Below are 25,148 nucleotides of genomic sequence, written 5' to 3' on the forward strand. Positions count from 1 at the left end.
TTTGCTATGGAGTCTTGAGTTGCTCTCTGTGTGGAGTCCTGCAGTGGTCTCATTGTGGAGTCTTTCATCGCTGTGTGTGGAGCCGTGCAGTGGTCTCGTTGTGGAGTCTTTCATCGCTCGGTCTCGTTGTGGAGTCTTTCATCGCTCTCTGTGTGGAGTCGGGGACTCCTCGTGGTGCGTTGACCACTGGTTTGGCGTCAGGCCGCAGCAGAATCCTGTACTTGTACGGAAGTGTGCCTATCCCGCTGAAGACATCTGGGTACTGGTCAGGATGTCATCGATGCTGGGCTGAGGATCCGGATGAGACGGCATTGTGGTGTAGACCCATCGTATGAGGTTCAGTTGCTTGCAGGCATGCGCTCCTAGCAGGGATGCCCTATCTGGTTTAACAATCGCGAAGCGTAGGCTTGTCGGTATGTGTCGGTTGGACACTGTCAGGTGGCAGGACCCTAGTGGCTTAATTGCGTTGCTAGTGTAGTCCTGGCGTTTGCAGGCAGCTGGAAGGAGCTTGGGAGCCTTCCTGATTCTTGAAGTCCGATTGCGAGATCAGGTTGGCGGAGGCACCCATGTGCAGTTTGAATTGGATGGGGCATTGGTTGACATCCATCATTGCATTCCATTCTTCCTCAAACTCCACGGCAAGGATTGACGGGACTTGCGATGTGCCCGGTGTGGCGTATTCACACTTCATGATGATGCCTACTCGGTGTGCATTATCCAGGTAGTCATCGCCTTGTTCCAGAGTGCTGCAGAGATTATTTTCAACTGCTGGTAGAAGTTCAGGCATTGTTCTGTCTTTCAAAGTGAAAGAATTGTGTTTTGTAGCTTTAAAACTCTTCTTTTTGATTTTTCGGACATTTCCCCTTTAAATGGGCGTGGTCTGGGGCCTCTTGACGTCATGACACTCGTGACGTCATGCGTAGGACTCAATTGCGCATGCGCACGCCAAGGTTCCATTACTGTGCGCTCTGTTCGCAACTGCGCATGCGCGGCTCCAGGCGCTGGTTTAGCTCACTGAGCTAAATCGCTGGCTTTTAAAGCAGACCAAGCAGGCCAGCAGCACGGTTCGATTCCCGTACCAGCCTCCCCGGACAGGCGCCGGAATGTGGCGACTAGGGGCTTTTCACAGTAACTTCATTGAAGCCTACTCGTGACAATAAGCAATTTTCATTTCATTTCATGCGCAAAACACTGTTTTGCCGGTTCGCGTCTTTTAGGGAAGTGCACATGTGTGTACTGGTCAGACTGCAGAAGATGGTTGCCATTCAAAACTGCCGTCTTCTTTTTCTTCAACCCTGCCTCTGCCTCATGGTGAGTATTCGCGCCATTCTTACCTATTTCATTTGTGTCCACCTCGCAGTGGCTGTCTAATTTGTCCAGGATGGTCTGGTATTTTGTTTTGTCCTACCCTTCTGAGTATTGAAACGAGTTGAAGATCTTTATCACATGTTCACCTGCAATGGTGAGTAGAAGAGCTATCTTCCGAGCATCGGCCACACCATTTAGGTCGGATGCGTCCATGTATAGTTGGAATTTTTGTTTGAACTAACGCCAGCTAACACTAAAATTGCTGGTGGTCCTGGGTTGATGAGGAGCCTGGATTTGGTTGCTGGTTGTCTCTAACCTTGCTGAGTTGAACTAAGGAGATTGAGCAGTCACTCCTGTACCATGTTGTGTTTTGTTATTGCTAGTAACATAACCTGCTACTTGATGTAGGCTCTGCTGAATTATGCTCCAGACTCGGATATTATTGTATTTATTGAGCTATTAACAATGCTCTGTAAATGAGTTCGATACTCTGCTAATCTGCCTCTCTAGTAACTCGGTCTATTCCGCTAACTATACATGCTTGCTCTTGACCACGTGCTAGATGTTTCTGTAATCAACCATGTCCTACTGTTTAGGTCACTGACGGTGGAAGAGGCAGAGCCTGTGTACCTTGTCCTTTTTATATGGGTCGTGTAGTCCCCCCTTGTGGTAATGCCACCCCGGTTATCCTGATTACCCATTGGTTGTGCCCTGTTCTAATGACCCATTGGCTGCATGTCAAAACATCTCTGGTGCTCCCTCTAGTGGTTACTACAACCACAGCATTAAAAAGGTCTAACCAGAGTATTATAAAAGGTTCAGCATAATGTCCCTGCTTTTGCACTTTATTTCTGCATTTATGATAGTCCGAGATCCAAAATGGATTGCATACGAAGCCTATTGCAGATAAAATTATTCCATGCTAAATTTTCATACTTCAGTTTAAAATCCACTCTTACCTGCTTTACCATCAGTTTTGGGATCCATTATGACAAATTCTGGTCGAAGCTTGCTTATTCGCCTTCCTTTTAAAATTGGCACTAGTCCACCAAGGTATTCCAGGTACAGGGTGTAACATGGTCCCCCTACCTCTGGATCATCTTCTGTACGCTTCATAGTGCAATGTAGTCTTTCATTTCCTGCTGTCGGGTAACTGACAAAATCCCGCATATTATTTGGGTCTGGAATGGGAGGCTAAACAAAGACACAAGCATTGATTATTTAAATAATCAACTTAATTAATAAATATGACAGAAATAAACTTTCTATACAAACAGAATTTACAAATTTCCCTTGGGAGCCCAATGCCTGTATCCAATATATCCTACACTGTATCTGTAAAGCATACCTCCCTATAATCCAAGGACGCTTATGTTATACAGGCGATTGTGACAGATGAGGAAACTATTGTTACTAGAAGGGTTCAAAACTGATAAGGGTTCAAAACTGATAAGGAGGAGATATTGGATAAAATGTCTGTACCGAAAGTTGACAAGGCACTGGGATTGGATAAGATTAGATTGGATTAAATTTTGTTTATTGTCACGTGTACCAAGGTACATTGAAAAGTATTTTTCTGCGACCAGCTCAACAGATCATTAAGTACATGAATAGAAAAGAAAATACATAATAGGGAAACACAAGGTACACAATGTAACTACATAACACCAGCATCTGGTGAAGCATACAGGGGTGTAGTGTTAATCAGGTCAGTCTATAAGACGGTTGTTTAGGAGTCTGGTAACAGCGGGGAAGAAGCTGTTTTTGAGTCTGTTCGTGCGTGTTCTCAGACTTTTGTATCTCCTGCCCGATTGGAGAAGTTGGAAGAGTAAGCCGGGTGGGAGGGGTCTTTGATTATGCTGCATCCAAGGATACTGAAGGACGAGAGAGTGGAAATTGCAGGAGCACTGGTCAATCATTCAGTTTTCCTTAGACTCAGGAGGTGCCAGAGGACTGAAGAATTGCAAAAATTACACCCTTCTTCAAAAAAGGTTGTAAAGAAAAGCCCAGCAATTACAGACCAGTCAATTTGACTTCAGTAGTACGGAGGCTTCCAGAAACAATTATTTGGGTTAGCATTCATAGAAAAATGTGGGTTGATTAGGAAGGGCCAGCATAAAGGGGAAATTGTGTTTACTAACTTGCTGATGTTCTTTAAAAAAAAAAGGTAACAGAGGAGTTTTAAAAATATATATATTTATTGAAGATTTATATAATTACACTAACACTATTACAAACATGTATGGGCATAATGTCAAAACGTTACCAACAAACTCTCAAACAAAAATACAAAAGAAAACTTAAACACTATAACTAAATCCCTGAACAGCTGACAGTATCTCGATCCTTAAAAATGGTTGCCATCTAAGGTAGAACTTCCCCATGATAGTATATTTAATTTTTTCTAAGTGCAGGAATTTCATTAAATCCCCCAGCCAGGCAAAAGCCCTGTGTGGGATGGGAGACCAGCTAAGCAATATTCTTTTCCGGGCTACCAATGAGGCAAAGGCGCCATCATCGGCCCGTATCACAAAGCGAAATGCCGGTGTGTCTGAGATTCCAAATATGGCTACCAATGGACATGGCTCTGGAACCACCTGAAGAATCTCAGATATAGTGTTGAAAAAGGAAACCCAGAAGCTGGTAGTTTGGGGCAAGATCAAAACATGTGTGTGGTTAGTTGGGGCAAGCGAACAATGATTACACCTGTCCTCCATGTTTGGGAAAAACCCACTCATCCTTGCCGTGGGCTAGTGCGACCTATGTAATACTTTGAACTGTATTAAACTCAACTCGGCGTAAAAGGATGTGGAGTTGACACTGTGGAGGGCTTCCCTCCAAGCCTCATCAGTAAGCACAAGACCCAGCACCCTCTCCCATCTCGCCCTCACCCCATCCAATACGGTGGGATCTGACAAGAGAATATAGCCATACAGGTCCGAAATAGACCCTCGCCAGATTGATCCAAGGATAAAATCTCCTTCAGCAAGGAGGAGGGTGGGGCCAAAAGAAAGCAAAGAAAATCTTCAAGGGAAAAGTCACAGATCTGATAATAAAGACACTAGGATTGGGCAATTGCAATTTATCAGCCAGCTCTCCAAAACTGGCAAATCTTCCCTCTACAAAGAGATCCCAAAAATACTCAAGTCTCTTAGTCCCCCAATATTTAGATGAAGGGTCCAAACAAGGTGGTAAGAAGTGGTGATGATTACAAATAAGGCCTAAAAAAGACAGGGGAAAAAAGCTTAAAAGTGCTGCCAAATTTGAGAAAATGTAGCAGGAGAGCGGGCAGTGGTGCAGTAATCATGACATGAAGAATAGGGGTAGTGCACGAGTGAGTCTCCATTTTGCCCAAAATCAAGTCGGTGTCACTAATGCACTGCAATTTGTTTGATGTTAGCAGCCCAATAGTAAAACAAAAAAATTGGGAGAGCCAGACCTCCCGCCCACCTATCTCTCTGGATAATAATAATAATAATAATAATAATAATAATAATCGCTTATTGTCACAAGTAGGCTTCAATGAAGTTACTGTGAAAAACCCCTAGTCGCCACATTCCAGCAGCTGTTCGGGGAGGCCGGTACAGGAATCGAACCCACGCTGCTGGCTTTGTTCTGCATTACAAGCCAGCTGTTTAGCCAACTATGCTAAACCAGCCCCTGAAGCAAAGAACAATATGGATTCTGGGACTTTAACCCACCCAAATTAGATGAAGTTCATGTCATTCCAGTTAGGGGCATAAACGTGAACCATGACTACTGGAGTGTTCACCAGAGAGTCACAAATAATAGTATAACAACCATTAGGGTCAGTTATAATACGAGAGGAGGAGAATTTAATTTTCTTATTAATTAAAATTGCCATGCCCGTGGCCCTGTCATTAAAACTGGAGTAAAAAACCTGCCCAACCCAACTCTTACGTAACCTGATCTGGTCCTTGACACATAAGTCGGTTTCATGCAAGAAGACAACACTGGAGTTTCGGCTCTTAAAATGGGCAAATGCCCTCAACAGTTTTACTGTGTCACTCAGACTCCAAACATTCCAGGTAACCAAACAAATTGAAGGTCTCCCAGCACTCCTTAATCCGGAGTCAGCCATTCACAAAGAGAAATACCAACCGAGCCAAGGCAGACAACCCACAAACACCGTCGGCAAACTAACACTAAAATCCCTCACTTCCCCTCCCCACCTCAATAATGCCAGAGTGAAACAGTAAAGCACAATACCCTATTCAAAAACCTACAGTTAACCACAAGACCATAAGACATTGGAGCAGAATTAGGCCACTCGGCCCATCGAGTCTGCTCCGCCATTCAATATGGCTGATATTTTCTCATCCCCATTCTCCTGCCTTCTCCCCATAACCCCTTATCAATAAAACACAACTAACTATTTATATCATGGGTGGCCGTTAGCACAATAGTTAGCACAGTTGCTTCACAGCACAAGGGTCCCAGGTTTTAATCCTGGCTTGAGTCACTGTCTGCGCGGAGTCTGCACGTTCTCCCCGTGTCTGTGTGGGTTTCCTCCAAGTGCTCTGGTTTCCTCCCACAGTCCAAAGATGTGCAGGTTAGGTGGCTTGACCATGCTAAATTGCCCCTTAGTGTCCAAAAAGGTTGGGTGGGGTTACTGGGGATAGGGTGGAGGTGTGGGGTCCTCTTTCCAGGTGTCGGTGCAGACTCGATGGGCCGAATGGCCTCCTTCTGCACAGTAAATTCTATGTCTATATGCTCTAAGGTCAATCTCACAGTCTAATTGTGAAGCAATAAGGGTAGGCTGCAGGGAGAGAAGGTGGTGCTGGTTAATGTATATGCCCCGAATTGGGATGATGCTGGCTTCATGAGGCGCTTGTTGGGCCGCATTCCGGACCTGGAGGCAGGGGGCCTGATCATGGGGGGAGACTTTAACACAGTGCTGGATCCCCCACTGGACCGGTCCAGTTCAAGGACGGGTAGGAGACTGGCGGCGGCTAAAGTGCTGAGGGGGTTTATGGACCAGATGGGAGGGGTGGATCCCTGGAGGTTTGGGGGGCCGAGGGCGCGGGAGTATTCCTTTTTCTCTCATGTCCATAGGGTTTATTCCCGAATAGATTTTTTCATCCTGAGCAGGGGATTGATCCCGAAGGTGCAGGATGCCGTGTATTCGGCCATAGCAATTTCAGACCATGCTCCGCACTGGGTTGATCTGGAGATGGGGGAGGTGCGGGACCAGCGCCCGCTATGGCGCCTGGATGTGGGGATGCTGGCTGATGAGGAGGTGTGTAGGAGGGTCCGGGGAAGTATTGAGGGGTATCTTGATACCAACGACACGGGGGAGGTCCGGGTCGGGATGGTCTGGGAGGCTCTGAAAGCAGTGATCCGGGTGGAGCTAATCTCCATCCGGGCCCATAGGGAGAGGAGGGAGAGACTGGTGGGGGAGCTCCTGGATGTGGATAGGAGGTACGCGGAGGCACCGGAGGAGGGGTTGCTGGGGGAACGGCGTAGTTTGCAGGCCAAGTTCGACTTGTTGACCACCAGAAAGGCGGAGACACAGTGGAGGAGGGCGCAGGGCGCGGTATACGAGTATGGGGAGAAGGCGAGCAGGATGTTGGCGCATCAGTTCCGTAAGCGAGATGCGGCTAGGGAAATTGGTGGAGTGACGGATAAAGGTGGGAATGTAGTGCAGAAGGGGGCAGAGGTAAATGGGGTCTTTAGGGACTTCTACGAGGAACTGTACCGGTCGGAGCATCCGATGGGGGGGGGGGGGGGGGGGGGGGGGGGGGAGATAGAGTTGGAGGAGCTAGTCAGGGGGATTAGTCAAATGCAGTCAGGTAAGGCGCCGGGGCCGGATGGGTTCCCGGTGGAATTTTACAAAAAGTATGCGGATCTGGTGGGTCCCCTGTTGGTGCGAGCCTTCAATGAGGCATGGGAGGGGGGGCTGTGCCCCCGATGATGTCGCGGGCGCTGATCTCTCTGATCCTGAAGCAGGATAAGGACCCCTTGCAGTGTGGATCATACAGGCCTATCTCGCTCCTCAATGTTGACGCTAAGTTGCTGGCGAAGAACCTGGCCACCAGGATAGAGGACTGTGTGCCAGGGGTGATACACGAGGATCAGACAGGATCTGTCAAGGGACGGCAGATCAACACGAATGTGCGGAGATTGCTAAATGTTATTATGATGCCGGCGGTGGAGGGGGAGGCGGAGATAGTGGTGGCGCTGGATGCAGAGAAAGCGTTTGATAGAGTTGAGTGGGGATACCTGTGGGAGGTGCTGGAGCAGTTCGGATTCGGGGAGGGGTTCCGATGGCGAGTGTAGTTACCAATGGAAGGAGATTGGAGTACTTTAGGCTCTACCGTGGGACCAGGCAGGGGTGCCCCCTGTCCCCCTTGCTCTTTGCATTGGCGATTGAACCTCTGGCTATGGTGTTGAGGGAGTCAGGGAGGTGGAGGGGTCTGGTGCGGGGTGGGGAGGAACATCGGGTATCGCTGTATGCGGACGACCTGCTGTTGTATGTAGCGGACCCAGAAGGGGGAATGCCGGGGGTGATGGAGCTGTTGGCGGAGTTTGGGGGCTTCTCGGGCTATAAGTTAAATTTAGGCAAGAGTGAGGTATTTATAGTACACCCGGGTGATCAGGAGGAGGGAATTGGGAGGTGCAGGTGGCCAGGAGTTGGGGGACTCTCCATAAGCTTAATTTTACCAGGCTGGTGGAGCAGATGGAGGAGGAATTTAAAAGGTGGGACATGGTGCCGCTATCGTTGGCGGGTAGAGTGCAGTCCGTCAAAATTACGGTTCTCCCGAGGTTCTTGTTCCTCTTTCAGTGTTTGCCCATCTTTATCCCTAGGGCCTTTTTTAGAAGGGTGACTAGCAGCATCATGAGCTTTGTTTGGGCGCACGGGACCCCGAGGGTGAAGAGGGTCTTCTTGGAGCGGGGTAGAGATGGTGGGGGGCTGGCGTTACCCTATCTCTCGGGTATTATTGGGCGGCCAATGTGTCGATGGTGCGCAAGTGGGTGATGGAGGGGGAGGGGGCAGCATGGAAATGGATGGAGGGGGCGTCCTGTGGAGATACAAGCCTGGGGGCCCTGGTAACGGCGCCGTGGCCGCTCCCTCCTACGAGGTATACCACGAGTCCGGTGGTGGCGGCTACTCTCAAGATTTGGGGGCAGTGGAGGCGACATAGGGGAGAAGTGGGGGGCTCGATGGAGGTAAAGGCGTTTGCTAGGCGGCAGGTGCGCGGCTTAGCCTCATCCAATTCAAGGTGCTGCACCGGGCCCACATGTCCGGGTCTAGGATGAGTAGGTTCTTTGGGGGCGAAGACAGGTGTGTCAGGTGTTCGGGGAGTCCAGCGAACCATGCCCATATGTTCTGGGCATGCCCGGCACTGGAGGAGTTCTGGAAGGGGGTGGCGAGGACGGTGTCGAGGGTGGTAGGATCCAGGGTCAAGCCAGGCCGGGGACTCGCGAATTTTGGGGTTGGGGTAGAGCCGGGAGTGCAGGAGGCGAAAGAGGCCGGTGTGCTGGCCTTTGTGTCCCTAGTAGCCCGGCGGAGGATCTTGTGACAGTGGAAGGATGCGAGGCCCCCAAGCGTGGAGACTTGGATCAATGACATGGCGGGTTTTATTAAGGTAGAGAAGGTCAAATTCGCCCTGAGAGGATCTGTACAAGGGTTCTTTAGGCGGTGGCAACCTTTCCTCGACTTTCTGGCTCAACGATAGGGTACTGGGACAGCAGCAGCAGCAACCCGGGGGAAGAGGGGGGGAAAGAGGGGTGGGAAAGAGGGGGGAGGGAAAGAGGGGGGAGGGAAAGAGGGGGGAGGGAAAGAGGGGGGAGGGAAAGAGGGGGGAGGGAAAGAGGGGGGAGGGAAAGAGGGGGGGACGATGACTATGTTTGTTTGTTTAATTTTAATTTATTTTTAAGTTCTCTTGTTGTTCACTGGGTTTGGGGGGGTGGGGGGGATGTGATACATGCGTTGATACGGTCTTGGGGGGTTACAGTTATTATGGGGTTATTTTGTTGCATTTCATTGTTTGTTGTCATATTTTCTGTAAAAAATTCCAATAAAAATTATTAAAAATAAAAATTGTGAAGCGATGCAGAAAACACTCCATCTCCGCTTCCGTTAGCTAATGGGCATGCCCAGAACATGTGGGTGTGGTTGACCGGGCCTCCCTGGCACCATTTGCATTTGTCCTCCACCTCCGGGATGAACCTGCTCATTTGGGTTCTGGTCAAGTGGACTCTGTGCACCACTTTAAACTGCATGAGGCTTAGACTAGTGCAGGAAGAGGTAGAGTTGGCCCTGCTCAGCGCTTCGCTCTAGAGTCCCCAACCAACTTCTGAGCCCAATTCATCCTCCCATTTCCATCTAGTTTCGTCCAGTGGTAGTCTTGCCCTTTCCAGCAACCATCTGTATATGTTCCCACAGTTCCCCCCTCATCACTGTCCGTGTCGATTAGTTCCTCGAGGAGAGTTTCACTCAGGACCCTAGGGTACTGTGTCGTCTTCTTAAGTAGAAAGTGTTTAATTTGGATGTGCCTGAGCTCCTGTCCCATCGGTAGGTCCAGGTCCTCCGTCAGTTCATTCGAGGTCGCAAGTCTCTCCCCTATGTAAAGGTCCCTAACTGTTAGCATCTCCCTGTCCTGTCACTATTTTTAAAAAGTGGCGGCGAGAATGGCTGGCGGGAATTTGTGGTTACCACAGATGGAGGCAATGGAGGAGATCTCAGTTACAACAAAATGCTGCCTCATTTGGTTCCACGTCTTCAATGTGGCTACCACCACTGGGCTGGATGTGTACCTTGATGGGGGGAATGGGGGCACTGCTGTGGCGAGTGCTCGGAGGATCGTTCCCTTGCAGGAGGACTCCTCCAGCCTCACCCATTTCATGTTTGGCTCTTGGATCCACCCCTTCACTCTCTCGGCTGTGGCACGGACGACCGGACCCAGTGCCCGCAGTGGAAGCTGGACATAGGATTGCTAGCGGATGAGGAGGTATGTCAGCGGTGAGGGCCACCATTCGGGGGTATGTGGAACTAATTGATACCAGTGAGGTCTCAGCCGCTACACTGTGGCAGGCACTCAAGGCAGTGGTTAGGGGTGTGTTCATATCGATCCGGGCATATAGGGAGAAGGTGGAGTGAGGAGATATGGCAAGGCTGGTGGACAAGATTCTGCGGATAGACAGGAGATATTTGGTGGCCCCGGAGGCAGGATTGTTGAAGAAGAGGCAGAAGCTTCAAAAGGAGTTTGGGCTGGTGTCGTGTCCATGGGCAAGGCAGTACGGCAGTTTTGGAGGGCCAGAGGGGCAGTGTATGAGTATGGGGAGAAGGCTAGTAAGATGCCAAAAGACGTCAAAAAAAAAAGGGGCAGCACGGTAGCGTTGTGGATAGCACAATCGCTTCACAGCTCCAGGGTCCCAGGTTCAATTCCGGCTTGGGTCACTGTCTGTGCGGAGTCTGCACATCCTCCCCGTGTGTGCGTGGGTTTCTTCCGGGTGCTCCGGTTTCCTCCCACAGTCCAAGTGTGCAGGTTAGGTGGATTCGCCATGATAAATTGCCCTTAGTGTCCAAAAATTGCCCTTAGTGTTGGGTGGGGTTACTGGGTTATGGGGATAGGGTGGAGGTGTTAACCTTGGGTAGGGTGCTCTTTGCAAGAGCCGGTGCAGACTCGATGGACCGAATGGCCTCCTTCTGCACTGTAAATTCTATGTAATGCTGGCCCATCAACTCAGGGAGCAGAAGGTGGCGAGGGAGATGAGAAGGGTGAAGGATGGTTGGAGTGGTATTGTACCCGGTGGGGGTAAACAGGGTATTTGAGGAGTTTTATCGGAGGCTTTATAAATTGGAGCCCCTGGCCTGGGAAGAGGGAATGCAGCGATTCCTGGTCAGGTTGGAGTTCCCGAAGGTGGAGGAGGACCTGGTAAATGGCTTGGGTGCATTCATTGGACTGGTGGAGGTGATGGAAGGTATGGGGGCGATGCAGGCAGGGTAGGCCCCGGGCCCCATTGATTTTTTGATAGAATTTTACAAAACGTTTTTGGGTGACCTGGGGCCAGTGCTACTGATGGCATTCAATCAGGTGAGGGAGAAGGGGGAGCTCCCCCATCCCGCAAACACACACACATTATTGCAGGCCTCAATATCTTTAATTTTGAAAAGGGATAAGGATCCCTTTTGAAAAGAAGTAAGAAGCAGTGTGAGTCCTACCGCCCGATATCATTGCTGAATATAGATGCCAAGTTATTGGCAATATCTAGGGCTCGTGAATTAAGGACTGTGTGTCGGGATGACAGGAGAAGACCAGACGGGGTTTGTAAAGACGAGGCATCTGTCGGCTAATGTTAGGCGTCTGTTGAATGTTATAATGATTACCTCAGAGGCACGAAATGTGGAGGTGGCGGTCGCTATGGATGCGGAGAAGGCCCTTGATCGGGTAGAATGGGAATATTTGTGGGAGGTGCTGGGGCGGTTTGGGTTCGGGCAGGGGTTTGTGGATTGGGTCCGGTAGTTGTATTGGGCGCCGGCAGTGAGTGTAAGGATGAACCGGGTGAGTTTGATGTATTTTAGGCTGCATCGTGGATAGAGGCAGGGATGCCCACTTTCCTCATTCCTTTGTGCCTTGGCAATAGAGCCACTGGCAATGGCGCAGAGTGTCAAGGGGTTGGTAGGGGATAGTGCGGAAGGGGTGGGGTGGTGGTGGAGCATAGGGTCTGTCTATAGAACAGTACAGCACAGAACAGGCCCTTTTGGCCCTCGATGTTGTCCGAAGCCTTGTCCAAAACCAAGATCAAGCTATCCCACTCCCTGTCATTCTGGTGTGCTCCATGTGCCTATCCAATAACCGCTTGGAAGTTCCTAAAGTATCTGACTCCACTATCACAGCAGGCAGTCCATTCCACACCCTAACCACTCTCTGAGTAAAGAACCTACCTCGGATATCCCTCCTATATCTCCCACCCTGGATCTTATAGTTATGCCCCCTTGTAACAGCTACATCCACCTGATATGCAGACAATTTGTTGCTCTACACACCGGACCCGTTGGAAAATATTGAGGGTATTATGGACATTTTGGTGGAATTCAGCCGGTTCTCTGGGTATAAACTAAACATGGGGAAGAGTAAGGGCTTTCTTTTCCAGGCGATGGGGAAGGAGAGGAGGTTGGGCGAGCTGTGGTTCAAGCTAGTGGGAGCGAGTTTCAGATCTCTCAGCATCCAGGTGGCGTGGGGTTGGAGCAATTACATAAATTGAATTTGGCCCGGTTGATGGAGCAAACGAAGGGGGATTTTAAGAGGTGGGAAATGCTCCCGTTGTCATTGGCAGGGCGGGTTCAGTCCGTGAAGATGATGGTACTCCCGAGGTTTTTATTCGTGTTCCAGAACCTTCTGATTTTTATTTCAAAGGCCTTCTTTACATTGATCAATACATTGATCTCGGGGTTTGTGTGGGAAGGGAAAGCCCCTCGGGTGAAGAAGGTGCTATTGGAGTGGGGGTGGGGGGGTGGTGCCAAACTTAATGGGCTATTACTGGGCAACAAACATAGCCGTGGTAAGGAATTAGGTAGTGGGGGAGGGGTCGGTATGGGAGTGGATGGAGGCAGCATCATGTAAGGGCACTAGCTTGGGAGCACTGTTGATGGCCAGGTACTCCACAGGTCCGATCGTGGTAGTGGCCCTGAGGGTGAAAGTGGTTCCGAGTCCAGAAGTGACAATTTTTTGAGTGTCGGAAGACCCGGGAGTCCAGAAGGTGAGAGAGACACCGATGTTTTAGTCTTTGCTTCTTAGGTATCCAGAGACGGATTATGTTGGGATAGATGGACTCCGGGTCACCGAAGCCGGGGGTGTGGATGAACGACCTCGCAGAATTCATTAGGTTAGAAAAAAATCAAGTTTGCCTCGAGAGGGTGTGTGTCGGGGTTTCCCCAGTTTATCAATTTCTTCTAGGATAGTTAAGGCTATAGGGGGAGTGGGAGGATTATTTTGGGATAAAACAGGAGGCAGAGTGGGTGGAGGGTAACAGTGGAGGGTGGGGTGTGGGGGTATTGGTTATTTATTTGTCATGAAATTTCCTGATTTGTTCTCTTTTTGGTTTTGGTTGTGTTTGATATATATATATATATATAGCAATGTCTTAATAAAAACATTTTTTTAAAAATACAATCTGAACTGCAACAGAAATCTGCTCTCTAAATAAGGTTGGCCAGATAAGTTTGGTTGAAATGTGCCAGAAGGACAAGTGTAAGATATAAGCCATCTGAAGAGAATTCTGCACCAAAACAAATAACAGTTACAAGACTGAAAATTTGCTGAATTTATTCTTTAAGCACTAGCTGAAATGACAGCATAAGATTCTCTCCTCACAGTTGAGAGGTGTTTTGCTGCATATGCTAATTTGGAAGAGTAACATTATATTTGTTCTTGTGAAACTCCAACAATTTCCAGGAAAATTGGGTCCTGAAAAGAACAGACTGAATTCACTCTTGAAATTAATGCTTGAGCCTAGGACACTACGCTGAGGAACTCCTGCAATGAAATGAAATGAAAATCGCTTATTGTCACAAGTAGGCATCAAATGTGAAAAGTCCCCAGCTGCCACATTCCGGCACCTGTTCGGGGAGGCTGGAACGGGAATTGAACCCGTGCTGCTGGCCTTGTTCTGCTTTACAAGCCAGCTGTTTAGCCCACTGTGCTAAATCAGCCCCAATGATGACCTGGGACTGTGATTAACATCCAACAACCAGCTTCTTTTGTGCTGGGTATGACTCCAACCAGCAGAGAGAGTTTCCCCTAATTCCCATTTACTCCAGTTTTGCTCGGGCTCCTTGATGTCAAGAGCAGTCATTCTCACCTCAGCTTTTTGAACAGGTTTTGACTAAGGTTGTAATGAAGTCAGGAGTTGAGTGGCTCTGGGAGAGCCTAAACTGAGTAGGTTTTTTATGAGTAAGTGAGGGAAGAGGTGCTGTTCTGATATTTTACAAAACAAAGATAGATCTGAGGAGGGAGCAGAGGACACCAAAACCTGAGATCTGTAATCTAGCGGCATTAACTAGGTACGCAGGGGCGGCACGGTGGCTGAGGACCCGGGTCACTGTCTGTGTGGAGTTCGCACATTCTCCCAGTGTCTGGTTTCACCCCCACAACCTAAAGATGTGCAGGTTAGGTGGATTGGCCGCACTAAATTGCACCTTAATTGGAAAAAAATAATTGGGTACGCTAAATTTATTTTTAAAAATTTAAAACTAGGTACGCAAAAAAGCGATTGGGGAATTGAGTTTTTTTTCTAAACCAGGATAATAGGTCTAGAAAGTATAAGTACTGTACCAAAGTACAGCTTAACTGGTTTAAAAACTTAATATCAATTAAAAAATCAGTAATTGTTGAAGAAGGACTTCAATTGAATAAATAAGGACTAATCTAAGATATGGCAGAGCAGGTTATTTGTTTGGACTGCATTACGTGGGAGTTTGAGAGCGGTGATACTGTACTGATCAAACATGTTTGCATCTTGAACTTCTCTAGCTCAGTTATAGAGCTGGAGCAAAAGTTGGAGAGACTCTGGCAGAAGGAGAGGTGTTTCTGGACAGTCTTAACCAATGTACAGTCAATTCTCAGAGGAAAGACAAATTCAGGTAAGGGAAGGTGCTGGGAGTTGGATTTTTAGGAGAGGTAGAGAAGGAGGTCCCACCGGCACTGATCCGGTCCAGCTGCATGACGTATTCTTTACCTGTGGAGGGCAAGGAGGAAGATGGCAGATAGGAGATCACAATGTAGACCAAGTCACCATAGCTCAGAATGGTTAATGGCAGAGATAGGCAAAAAATCAAATGTGGCAGTAATGGGGCGACTTGATATTTAGATAGTTTGCTAACATCCTCTGAAGAACAAGAATCTGAAAGGATTCTCTGCCTAAACAGCAGAACCTTAAAAGGTAATAGTGCCTGAGCCACATAAAAATTGTCATTACATCAGAGAGGTCAGGATAACTAACATTAAAGGGCTGATGTGGGAAAGAGGGGTTCCTTTTCAGTTGGCAATGACACCAGTTCTGGGACAGGAAAGAGTTGTACTGATCGCATGAGACACACCTGAACAGAACTGTGACTGATGTCCTGAAGGAAAGAGGTGGAAAAGACAACGGGACGAATCCACAAACAGTCGAAACACAAGTGAAGCAGGGAAGGAGAGCATAGGTCAGAATACAGTCCAGAAGCCCATGAATGGCAAGGGAATAACTAGTTATTGCACAGAATCTTAAAAAATGGTTAAACAAAGTGAGAAAGTCCTGTTGAAAATAACTTAAAATATCTGAACAGCAATGTACACAGTGTTGTAAAATAGGAGAATTGGAGGCAATCATGTGTTGGGACAAACGAGGAGAATTATATGGCTAAAGGTAGATCAGGACTGTCAAGTAAACATAACATATTTAGAAAAAACAGGGAAATGGACGAGCCGGAGTAACTGCACTTATTTGGGATAACACAATTGTAACAGACAAAAAGGATGCAAGACAAAAATAGAATCCATATGGATAGAGATAAAATATAATAAGGATCAATCACACTGATAGGAACAAATGCGAGTCATGGTGATCCCAGCAGGTGACCGTAGATGCAATTATTCTGTTTTGTACAATTCAAGGCATTTAAAGAACAGCACGATCTATTGGCCGCATCCTTCACCTTTTGAGTTCCGCTCTTCTGTCGAGGTTTGGACGAAGGCTGTAATGAAGTCAGGAGTTGAGTGGCTCTGGGAGAACCAAAACTGCGCAGGTTTCTTCGGGTTAGATCTGGCGAGGCACAACAGCTGGTGGGAAGCCATGGGGAGGCCGCATAGATGCCAGGAGAGGTCTCCAATTGTGGGCGGGACCCAGTCTCGCATGGCTAAATGGGTTTAAGAACCCACAACCAATGGCGATGCCGGATTTAACCGGCTCGCAACATCTAATCGGCCTCTCAGGCAGACCCCAGCCGGGTACCAATTAGTATTGTTCCACGCAAACGTGGACCAGGCGGTACAGCACCTGGGGGTCTCCCAGGCCATTAGAGGCCCTTGGGTGGCCATGGACATGGCAGGGTGGCCCCCTGGCATGACCATGCTGGCACCTTGGCACTGCCAGACTGGCAGGAGTATTGCCAGGGTGGCACTGCCAAGGGTCAGGGTCTGAGAGGGCCATGCCCATGAAAGAAGAGTGGGAGTCCTGGAAAAGAGGGTGCCACAAAATGGGGTGTGGGATGGCTTGAAAGGGGGGGGGGGGGGGGGGGGGAACCACCCTCAGCGATTCCATAGCGAGGTGTCCTCATAAGGCTGCCGGGGGGGTGGGGGGGTCACGTAATGCCCATGTGTGGGGTGTGACATTGCTTGTGGGTGGAGGGTGTGTGGGATCCTCAATTAGATATCGAGGCACCCTTTCAAAATGGCACCGATCTCTGGTTTGTTTGTTGGTTTGCGCGCTTTATTTTGTATCCTATGTAGGATACACAGCAAGAAGATTGGAAAAATATACAAGGCTGGGGGATGACTAATGGGCAGCTCTATGGCTTAGCAGCAGTGAATAGATTGACAAATCTTGGTTGTATGCCATGTGGGGGCAAGTGGAGAGAAGCGCTAGAGTTATCAAACTCCTAACTTTTTAAATTAAATATAGCCAAAGCAGGTTTGTAGGCTACGTTTCTCAAGGTTATGGTGTTTGAAGTGTAGGTTTTCAGTTTTTGCAGCATTTGATAATTTTCTATAAGCAGGCAGGATTTGGGACTATAATTATTAAGGATGGGTTTCTGGTGTTTGTCGAAGGATATGGAGTTCAGCAGTACTAGAGGTGGAAAAGTGACTCATGGAGCCTGAGTGAGTGAGAAATGAAATGAAAGGCTGTTCTGAAAGAACTTGGGGCCGGATTCTCCGCTCCCCGACGGCAAAATCTCGTTCGGTGACGGGGTGGAGAATCCGTTTTGGCGCCGAAATCGGGAGCGGCGCCGGTTTTTCAATTCTCCGCCCCTTTGAAATCGGCTGGGTATCCACCGTCTCAGGGCATTGCCGTAGCCCCGCCCCATGATGCTCCATTGCCAACCGGCTGAATTCCCAACAGCGTGACTTACGTGTGCTCACACCGTCCGGGATCCTCGCGTGGCGGCTGCTGACTCAGTCTGGGGCCGCCAAGGTCAGGGGAGGGCCGATCGGCGGGCAGGGCGGGGCTTCATTCGGGGGTGGGGGCAATATGGGCAGGCAGTTCGGGGCACGTGAGCACTACTTTGGTGGTCCAGATTTGTGGGCTGAGTCCGCCATGGAGCACGACGCAGCCCGGAAGTTCTGGGGGCCGTATCGGCAGCTAGAGCTGCAGTTCTACACCTGCTCCCTGCTAGCCCCCAGCAAAACGGAGAATCGGTGACCTTTTGACCCTAGTTTTCCTGCCGTAAGAGACCACCGTTTTCATGCCGGAATGGGGACTTAGTCTCCAAAATGGAGAATCCAGCCCCAGATCTTTCCCTGGTTTATGAGTTACGAGTGGAAAGGAAATGGAAGAAATATGCAGACAATTTAGGTGACATTAGGGCCATTGGGTGTGGATGGAAGCATGGGATAACACGGGGTGGCATGAATAGGGCATGGGGAGTGAGTGTATGAGAGTTGAGGGCTAGAAGGCCTAACATTTAACAAGACAAGTGGTACAATGTCCCAGAAAACAGAGACAGGCCTTTTCACCTCTGCACATGGCAGCCCCTGTGGCTGCCTCTGATTTGTAACAGTAAGAAGTCTTACAACACCAGGTTAAAGTCCAACAGGTTTGTTTCAAACACGAGCTTTCGGAGCACGGCTCCTTCTTCAGGTGAATGGAAAGGCTTGTTCCAGAAATGTTTATATAGACACAGTCAGAGATGCCCCGGAATGCGAGCACCTGCAGGCAATCAAATCATCAAAGATGCAGAGAGAGAGGTAACTCCAGGTTAAAGAGGTGTGAATTGTCCCAAGCCAGTTCAGTCGGTAGGCCTCTGCAAGTCCAGGCTTGTTGGTGGGGGCCGAATGTAATGCGACATGAATCCCAGATCCCGGTTGAGTCCGCATTCATGCGTGCAAGTTCCGCACGCATGAATGCGGACTCAACCGGGATCTGGGATTCATGTCGCATTACATTCGGCCCCCACCAACAAGCCTGGACTTGCAGAGGCCTACCGACTGAACTGGCTTGGGACAATTCACACCTCTTTAACCTGGAGTTACCTCTCTCTCTGCATCTTTGATGATTTGATTGCCTGCAGGTGCTCGCATTCCGGGGCATCTCTGACTGTGTCTATATAAACATTTCTGGAACAAGCCTTTCCATTCACCTGAAGAAGGAGCCGTGCTCCGAAAGCTCGTGTTTGAAACAAACCTGTTGGACTTTAACCTGGTGTTGTAAGACTTCTTACTGTGCTCACCCCAGTCCAACGCCGGCATCTCCACATTCTGATTTGTAACTGAGGTGTTGGACCTGACTCTATTTTGCACCTTTCCCTTGCGGCGAACAAAAATTGAACCACTGAGGGCAATTTTTCTGAAGACGAGTATGCTGAATCAGGAAATTTCCTGACTTGAGCTAATCACCTCCCAGATGAAAATTCAGCCCATTCTCAGAACTGAATAACAGGCTTCGAACTGCTGAAGTTCCACAGCCCCAAAACAGGGGGCAAGAAAACGGTAATTTGATATTTCCTGCAATTATCATGATCAGCAGATTGTGTCAGGATGATTTCCTATATTATAAGATTGCTCTGGATTAAAAGTGTAGAAACATTAAAAAAATTAATGTAAGCCAAAAGATCAGTTTAATCCCACCATCCAACTCTTGGTCTGACTCAGGACACAGCAACATTAAGTTACATATAGGGCAGCACGGTGGCCTAGTGGTTAGCACAACCGCCTCACGGCGCTGAGATCCCAGGTTCGATCCCGGCTCTGGGTCACTGTCCGTGTGGAGTTTGCACATTCTCCCCGTGTCTGCGTGGGTTTTGCCCCACAACCCAAAAATGTGCAGAGTAGGTGGATTGGCCACGCTAAATTGCCCCTTAATTGGAAAAAATAATTGGGTAATCTAAATTTATTTAAAAAAACATTAAGTTACATATTATTCATTAAGGGACAACAATCATTCAATTGTTTGATGAATCATTATGAATGAGGGTCACTGCTATACATCAATGGCTTCAATATTGAAAAATGCTGAGTTATGGTCTGAACAAACAAGGGAAAATTGAAATAATAACACTTGTGCAGAGTGTACTTCCTCCAGTAACAAAGTAAAAATAGTAAATAAATACCTTAATTGTTGATACAAATGCAGCAGTGAGATACGAGCAAAGACGAGGTGGCAGTGTTAATTTACTGACGTCTTTCTCGTCACGCAGAGAAACAGCTATAGCATGCTGACATAATAATTGCAAGTTGGCAATCCTGTGCTCCACTCGAACAACATATAATGCAGGTCCAGAAGCGAGGAATAAACGTGAGTCACGATGACCCCAGCAGATGGCTGTAATGGGACGCTGAGAAGAAAAAAGGTACAATTTTCATGTTTTGTATAATTCAAGGCATTTAAAAAACTTTATATTGTCTTTTTCAATATGTAGCATACATAGCAAGATGATAGGCAAAATATATCAGACTGAGAGTATGGGCAGCTCTATGGCTAAGCAGCAGTGAGTGACTGACACATTTTGGTAGCATGCATGTGGGGGAAAATGAAGAGAAGACATCAAATTACCATCAAATTCATTTTTCAAATTTAATATTGGCAATTCAGGTTTGTAGGTTAGGTTTCTGAAGTTGGTGATGTTTGAAGTGTGGGTTTTCAGCTTTTGCAGTATTTGATATATTGCTAAGGAGGGAAGGTTTGAAACTAAGATTATTAAGGAAGTATGTGGTACCTATTGGCGAATCTGGGGTTTGGCAGTACTGTAGAGAAGGAAAAGTGAGTCATGGAGCCTGAGTGAGTGAGAAATTGTAAGTCGCAGGCAAGCGATCACTCAGAAGCGATGACTGTAGAAATGTTTGGTTTTATTCTCCTTACTATACACTCCTCCTACTCCCCAAAGGGTCTCCTGCCCTGGCCGACACCCGGGCTGGGATATTTATATCCTAGCAGTCCTAAGAAATGGGGGGGGGGGGGGTAAGCCCCACCATCTCATCTGGGTAAATCGTATTCAGGGACTCTGATGTTGCAGATCCCTGGGCCTCGTGCCCCCCAACCACCCAAGTCATCATCCATTTCGAGGGATGAGGGGGCATAGATACATACATAGAAGATAGGAGGAGGCCTTCTGGCCCTTCGAGCCTGCTCCGCCATTCATCATGATCATGGTTCATCATCCAACTCAATAGCCTAATCCTGCTTTCTCCCCATAGCCTTTGATCCCATTCTCCTCAAGTGCTATATCTAGCCGCCTCTTGAATATATTCAATGTTTTAGCATCAACTACTTCCTGTGGTAATGAATTCCACAGGCTCACCATTCTGTGTGAAGAAATATCTCCTCATCTCTGTCCTAAATGGTTTACCCTGAATCCTCAGACTGTGACCCCTGGTTCTGGACACACCCACCATTGGTAACATCTTCCCTGCATCTACCCTGTCTAGTTCCGTTAAAATTTTATAATTCTCGATGAGATCCCCGCTCATTCTTCTGAACTCCAGTGAGAACAATCCAACCTAGTCAATCTCTCCTCACATGACAGTCCCGCCATCCCTGAAATCAGTCTGGTAAACCTTCGCTGCCCTCCCTTGACAGCAAGAGCATCCTTCCTCAGAGGAGACCAACACTGCACACAATACTCCAGGTGTGGCCTCGCCAAAGCCCTGTATAAATGCAGCAACACATCCCTGCTTCACGGTAGCATGGTGGTTAGCATCAATGCTTCACAGCTCCAGGGTCCCAGGTTCGATTCCCGGCTGGGTCATTGTCTGTGTGGAGTCTGCACGTCCTCCCCGTGTGTGCGTGGGTTTCCTCCGGGTGCTCCGGTTTCCTCCCACAGTCCAAAGATGTGCGGGTTAGGTGGATTGGCCATGCTAAATTGCCCATAGTGTAAGGTTAATGGGGGGATTGTTGGGTTACGGGTATACGGGTTACGTGGGTTTAAGTAGGGTGATCATTGCTCGGCACAACATCGAGGGCCGAAGGGCCTGTTCTGTGCTGTACTGTTCTATGTTCTATGTTCTAAACTCGAAACCTGTCACAATGAAGGCCAACATACATAATACTTCTTTACGGGCTGCTGCACCTTCATGCTTATCTTCAGCGACTGGTGTACAAGGACACCCAGGTCCCGCTGCACACTCCCCTTTTCCGATTGACAACCATTTAGGTAGTAATCTGCCTTCCTGTTTTTGCTTCCAAAGTGAATAATCTCACACTTAACCAAATTATACTGCATCTGCCTTTGATTTGCCCACTCGCCCAATCTGCCCAGGTCATGCTGTAGAATCCTTCCATCCTCGTCACAATTCACCTCCCATCTCACTTGGTATCTATAATCTGCAGACGTTGAGATGTTATATTTTTTTCCCTCATCCAAATCATTAATATATATTTGTGAATAGCTGGGGTCCCAGCACTGATCCCTGTGGTACCCCACTAGTTACTGCCTGTCAATTTGAAAAGGATTCATTAATCCCTACTCTTAGTTTCCTCCCTGCCAACCAGTTTCTACCATCTCAATACATTTCCCCCAATCCCATGCGCTTTAATTTTGCACAATAATCTCTTATGCGGAACTTTGTCAAACACCTTCTCAAAGTCCAAATATACCACATTAACTGCCTCCCCCTTGTCGACTGTACTGGTTACACCTTCAAAGAATTCCAACAGATTTGTCAAGCATGATTTTCCATTCATAAATCCATGCTAACTCTGACTTATCCTGCCACTGCTTTCTAAATGTTCCGCTATAAAGTTCTTGATAATGGATTCAAGCATTTTCCCCATTACCGATGTTAGGCTTACTGGTCTATAATTGTCTGCTTTCTCTCTACCTCCCTTTTTCAATATCGGAGTGAGGTGAGCTACCTTCCAATCTGCAAGGACAGTTCCAGAGTCTTTAGAATCCCGGAAGATGACCACCAATGCATCCACTATTTCCAGAGCCACCTTCCTCCATTAAGCACTCTGGGATGCAGATTCTCAGGCCCTGGGGATTTATCCGCCATCAATCCCATCAATTTTCCCAGTCCCATTTCTCTACCAATTTTGATCTCCCTCAGTTCTAAACCTTTAATTTTCCAGCATTTCTGGTACCTGATTTGAACAACAAAGAACCGTACAGCACAGGAACAGGCCCTTCAGCCCTCCAAGCCTGCGCCGACCATGCTGCCCATCTAAACTAAAATCTTCTACACTTCCGGGGTCCATATCCCTCTATTCCCATCCTATTCATGTATTTGTCAAGATGCCCCTTAAACGTCACTATTGTCCCTGCTTCCACCACCTCCTCCGTCAGCGAGTTCCAGGCACCCACTACCCTCTGTGTAAAAAAACTTACCTCGTACATCTCCTCTAAACAGTCTCTGACCATCCACTCTGTCTATGCCCCTCATAATTTTGTAGACCATCTATCAGGTCGCCCCCTCAAACTTTGAAGGGAACTGGCTATTTCTGATAGGTACAAGGGTCATTAATCTAGCCATTTTAATATAAATACTAAAGCCCAGTTTAAAATCCATTTTCAACTGGATTCCATCATTAAACTTCAAGCATAACGTAGATTACAAAAACACACAGCTTGGAGGATTTGCAGTGGCAAAGCAGAATTTGAAACATTTAAAAGATAGCTAAAGCTGATGCAACATTTTACTGAAAAGTTAAATTGACATTATAAACTGCCATTGTTCTAATGAACAGAATTGCAAAAGTTATGCAGCCATACCACAATTTGATCAAGATCACCATGACTACATGAACCCACCATTGTTCAGAATACAGATAATAGTGCAGTCAGCAGTTTTACAAGTGAAAGCTAGAATTGATTAAAAGAATATATCACATTCCAACACACACACAAACATCTAAAAATGCAACATATTCATAGCTATATTGCATATTAATGATTGACAACTAACCATCCAACCAAATGCATTTGAAACCCATCCAAACCAATCAGCACATTACAGGGGTAGGGACAGATGGAGTCAGACTGATAACATTCTCCTTAAACATAGAGGTCCGGGCAGCCATTTTCCATCCAGGATCATTTTACCTAACTACTCGCTATCCGTATTTCATATTTCCACTCTAACTCTTGAAGTTCGCGCACGCTGTTTTGCTTTAAGCAAAAGAACCATTACTGTATTTTGAAAGTTAAATCTGTTGTAAACCATTAAGCCAATTATTTCTCTTAAAGTCTTTTGCTGGCAAGGGCTTTATTGAGAACATCTGATTTGTAACCACAAGCAGATTTCAGTCTCTCAATTATAATCAATAGACACCATAAAAGATGTTTGTTTCGCATCCGAGAAGTTCAACTTAAATTTCTACTGAGTTCTGAAGTGTATACGAGACTACACTTAAACCGCACGGTAGATTACCACAATTGGCGTAGTCGGCAAAGGGGAGGAGCACCGAGTCAGTGATCGGAGAGAGTCGGAAAAGATCGGAATGAGTCGGAGATGATCAGAAGGATTCGGAGGACATTGGAAGACCGAGGATCGTACCGTTAGCGGAAGCCCAGAAGAACGGAAGACCCAAAGACATCTATCCGAAAAACGGCTAGACTGGGGTGAGAAAATCTCTTTTTGCACCCATTAAAAGTCTTAAAGCCGTACTGGCTAGTGCTTCGACCCGTTTAAAAAGGACCTTTTTAAGAAGGAGTTATTCAATCGGGTGCAGGCCGCATAACTAAATAAAACCCGACTGAATAGTTGTGATCGTGTAATCTTCAAATTACACAAATTGTTTGTGACCAAGTCTGGTAAGGCTGGATTTATAGCGGACAAAAATCCTAAAATAGATTCAGTTCCTTTAAATGGAAGAGAACTACTTCCCACGACTTCGAAGAGAGGCCGGGCTGTACTGGACGTTTCTATCGACGAGGGAGATCTTAGATCTTTAATTTATAGACATTTTGGATTGCCTAAAGTATCTACGCAAATTGAATCAAAATATGATATTCCCAAAGGACTGTGGTCCATTGATGACATAAAAAGGGCCTGGGGAAAAACCACATGTTTAACTAGAAGAAAACGCATGAAATGGTCTTTTGCAGTAATGGCGGAGCTCCGTAAACAGCAAGAGACGATCGTGAGAACTAAAAACGATCATGACCTTAAGTCCACTAAAGACCAACTAGCGGCAGTTGTTGAAGAATTGCGAGATGCAAAATCTAAACTTAGAACATACAGTGCAGAAGGAGGCCATTCGGCCCATCGGGTCTGCGCCGACCCACTTAAGCCCTCACTTCCACCCTATCCCTGTAAACCACTAACCCCTCCTAACCTTTTTGGTAGCCATGATGTGGCGATGCCGGCATTGGACTGGGGTGAGCATGGTAAGAAGTCTTACAACACCAGGTTAAAGTCCAACATGTTTGTTTCAAACACTAGCTTTCGCAGCACTGCTCCTTCCTCAGGTGAATCTGCAGGAACCTGAGGAAGGAGCAGTACTAACCTTTTTGGTCACTGAGGACAATTTATCATGGCCAATCCACATAACCTGCACGTCTTTGGACTTGAAAAATGTGAACAGATCAAAATATTATTTGAAAATGAAACCTTTAAAGTTCAACAACAATCACTCCAAATTGGCGAATTACAGGATAAAAATAATGAATCAGAGTCCAAAATTCAATTCAGAAACTGATGACATTAAAAGTCAAAATTGTCAGTTGCTTGAGGAAAGATGTA

At 47.3% G+C, this 25,148-nt stretch overlaps 1 protein-coding gene across 2 annotated transcripts in view; it reads right to left on the minus strand.

Moving 5' to 3' along the window:
* Positions 1-25,148, minus strand: part of tulp4a (TUB like protein 4a) — a 569,265-nt gene that overhangs the window by 243,520 nt on the left and 300,597 nt on the right. For both annotated transcript variants that reach the window (XM_038802363.1, XM_038802372.1), the window contains exons 7-8: positions 19,580-19,804; positions 2,268-2,502 (exon numbers count right to left, since the gene is read on the minus strand). In XM_038802363.1, the coding sequence (XP_038658291.1) occupies positions 2,268-2,502; positions 19,580-19,804 (460 nt within the window). The remainder of the gene's footprint in view (positions 1-2,267; positions 2,503-19,579; positions 19,805-25,148) is intronic.

This window comes from Scyliorhinus canicula, chromosome 1, assembly GCF_902713615.1.
Source record: "Scyliorhinus canicula chromosome 1, sScyCan1.1, whole genome shotgun sequence".
In the NCBI taxonomy this organism is placed as follows: domain Eukaryota; kingdom Metazoa; phylum Chordata; class Chondrichthyes; order Carcharhiniformes; family Scyliorhinidae; genus Scyliorhinus; species Scyliorhinus canicula.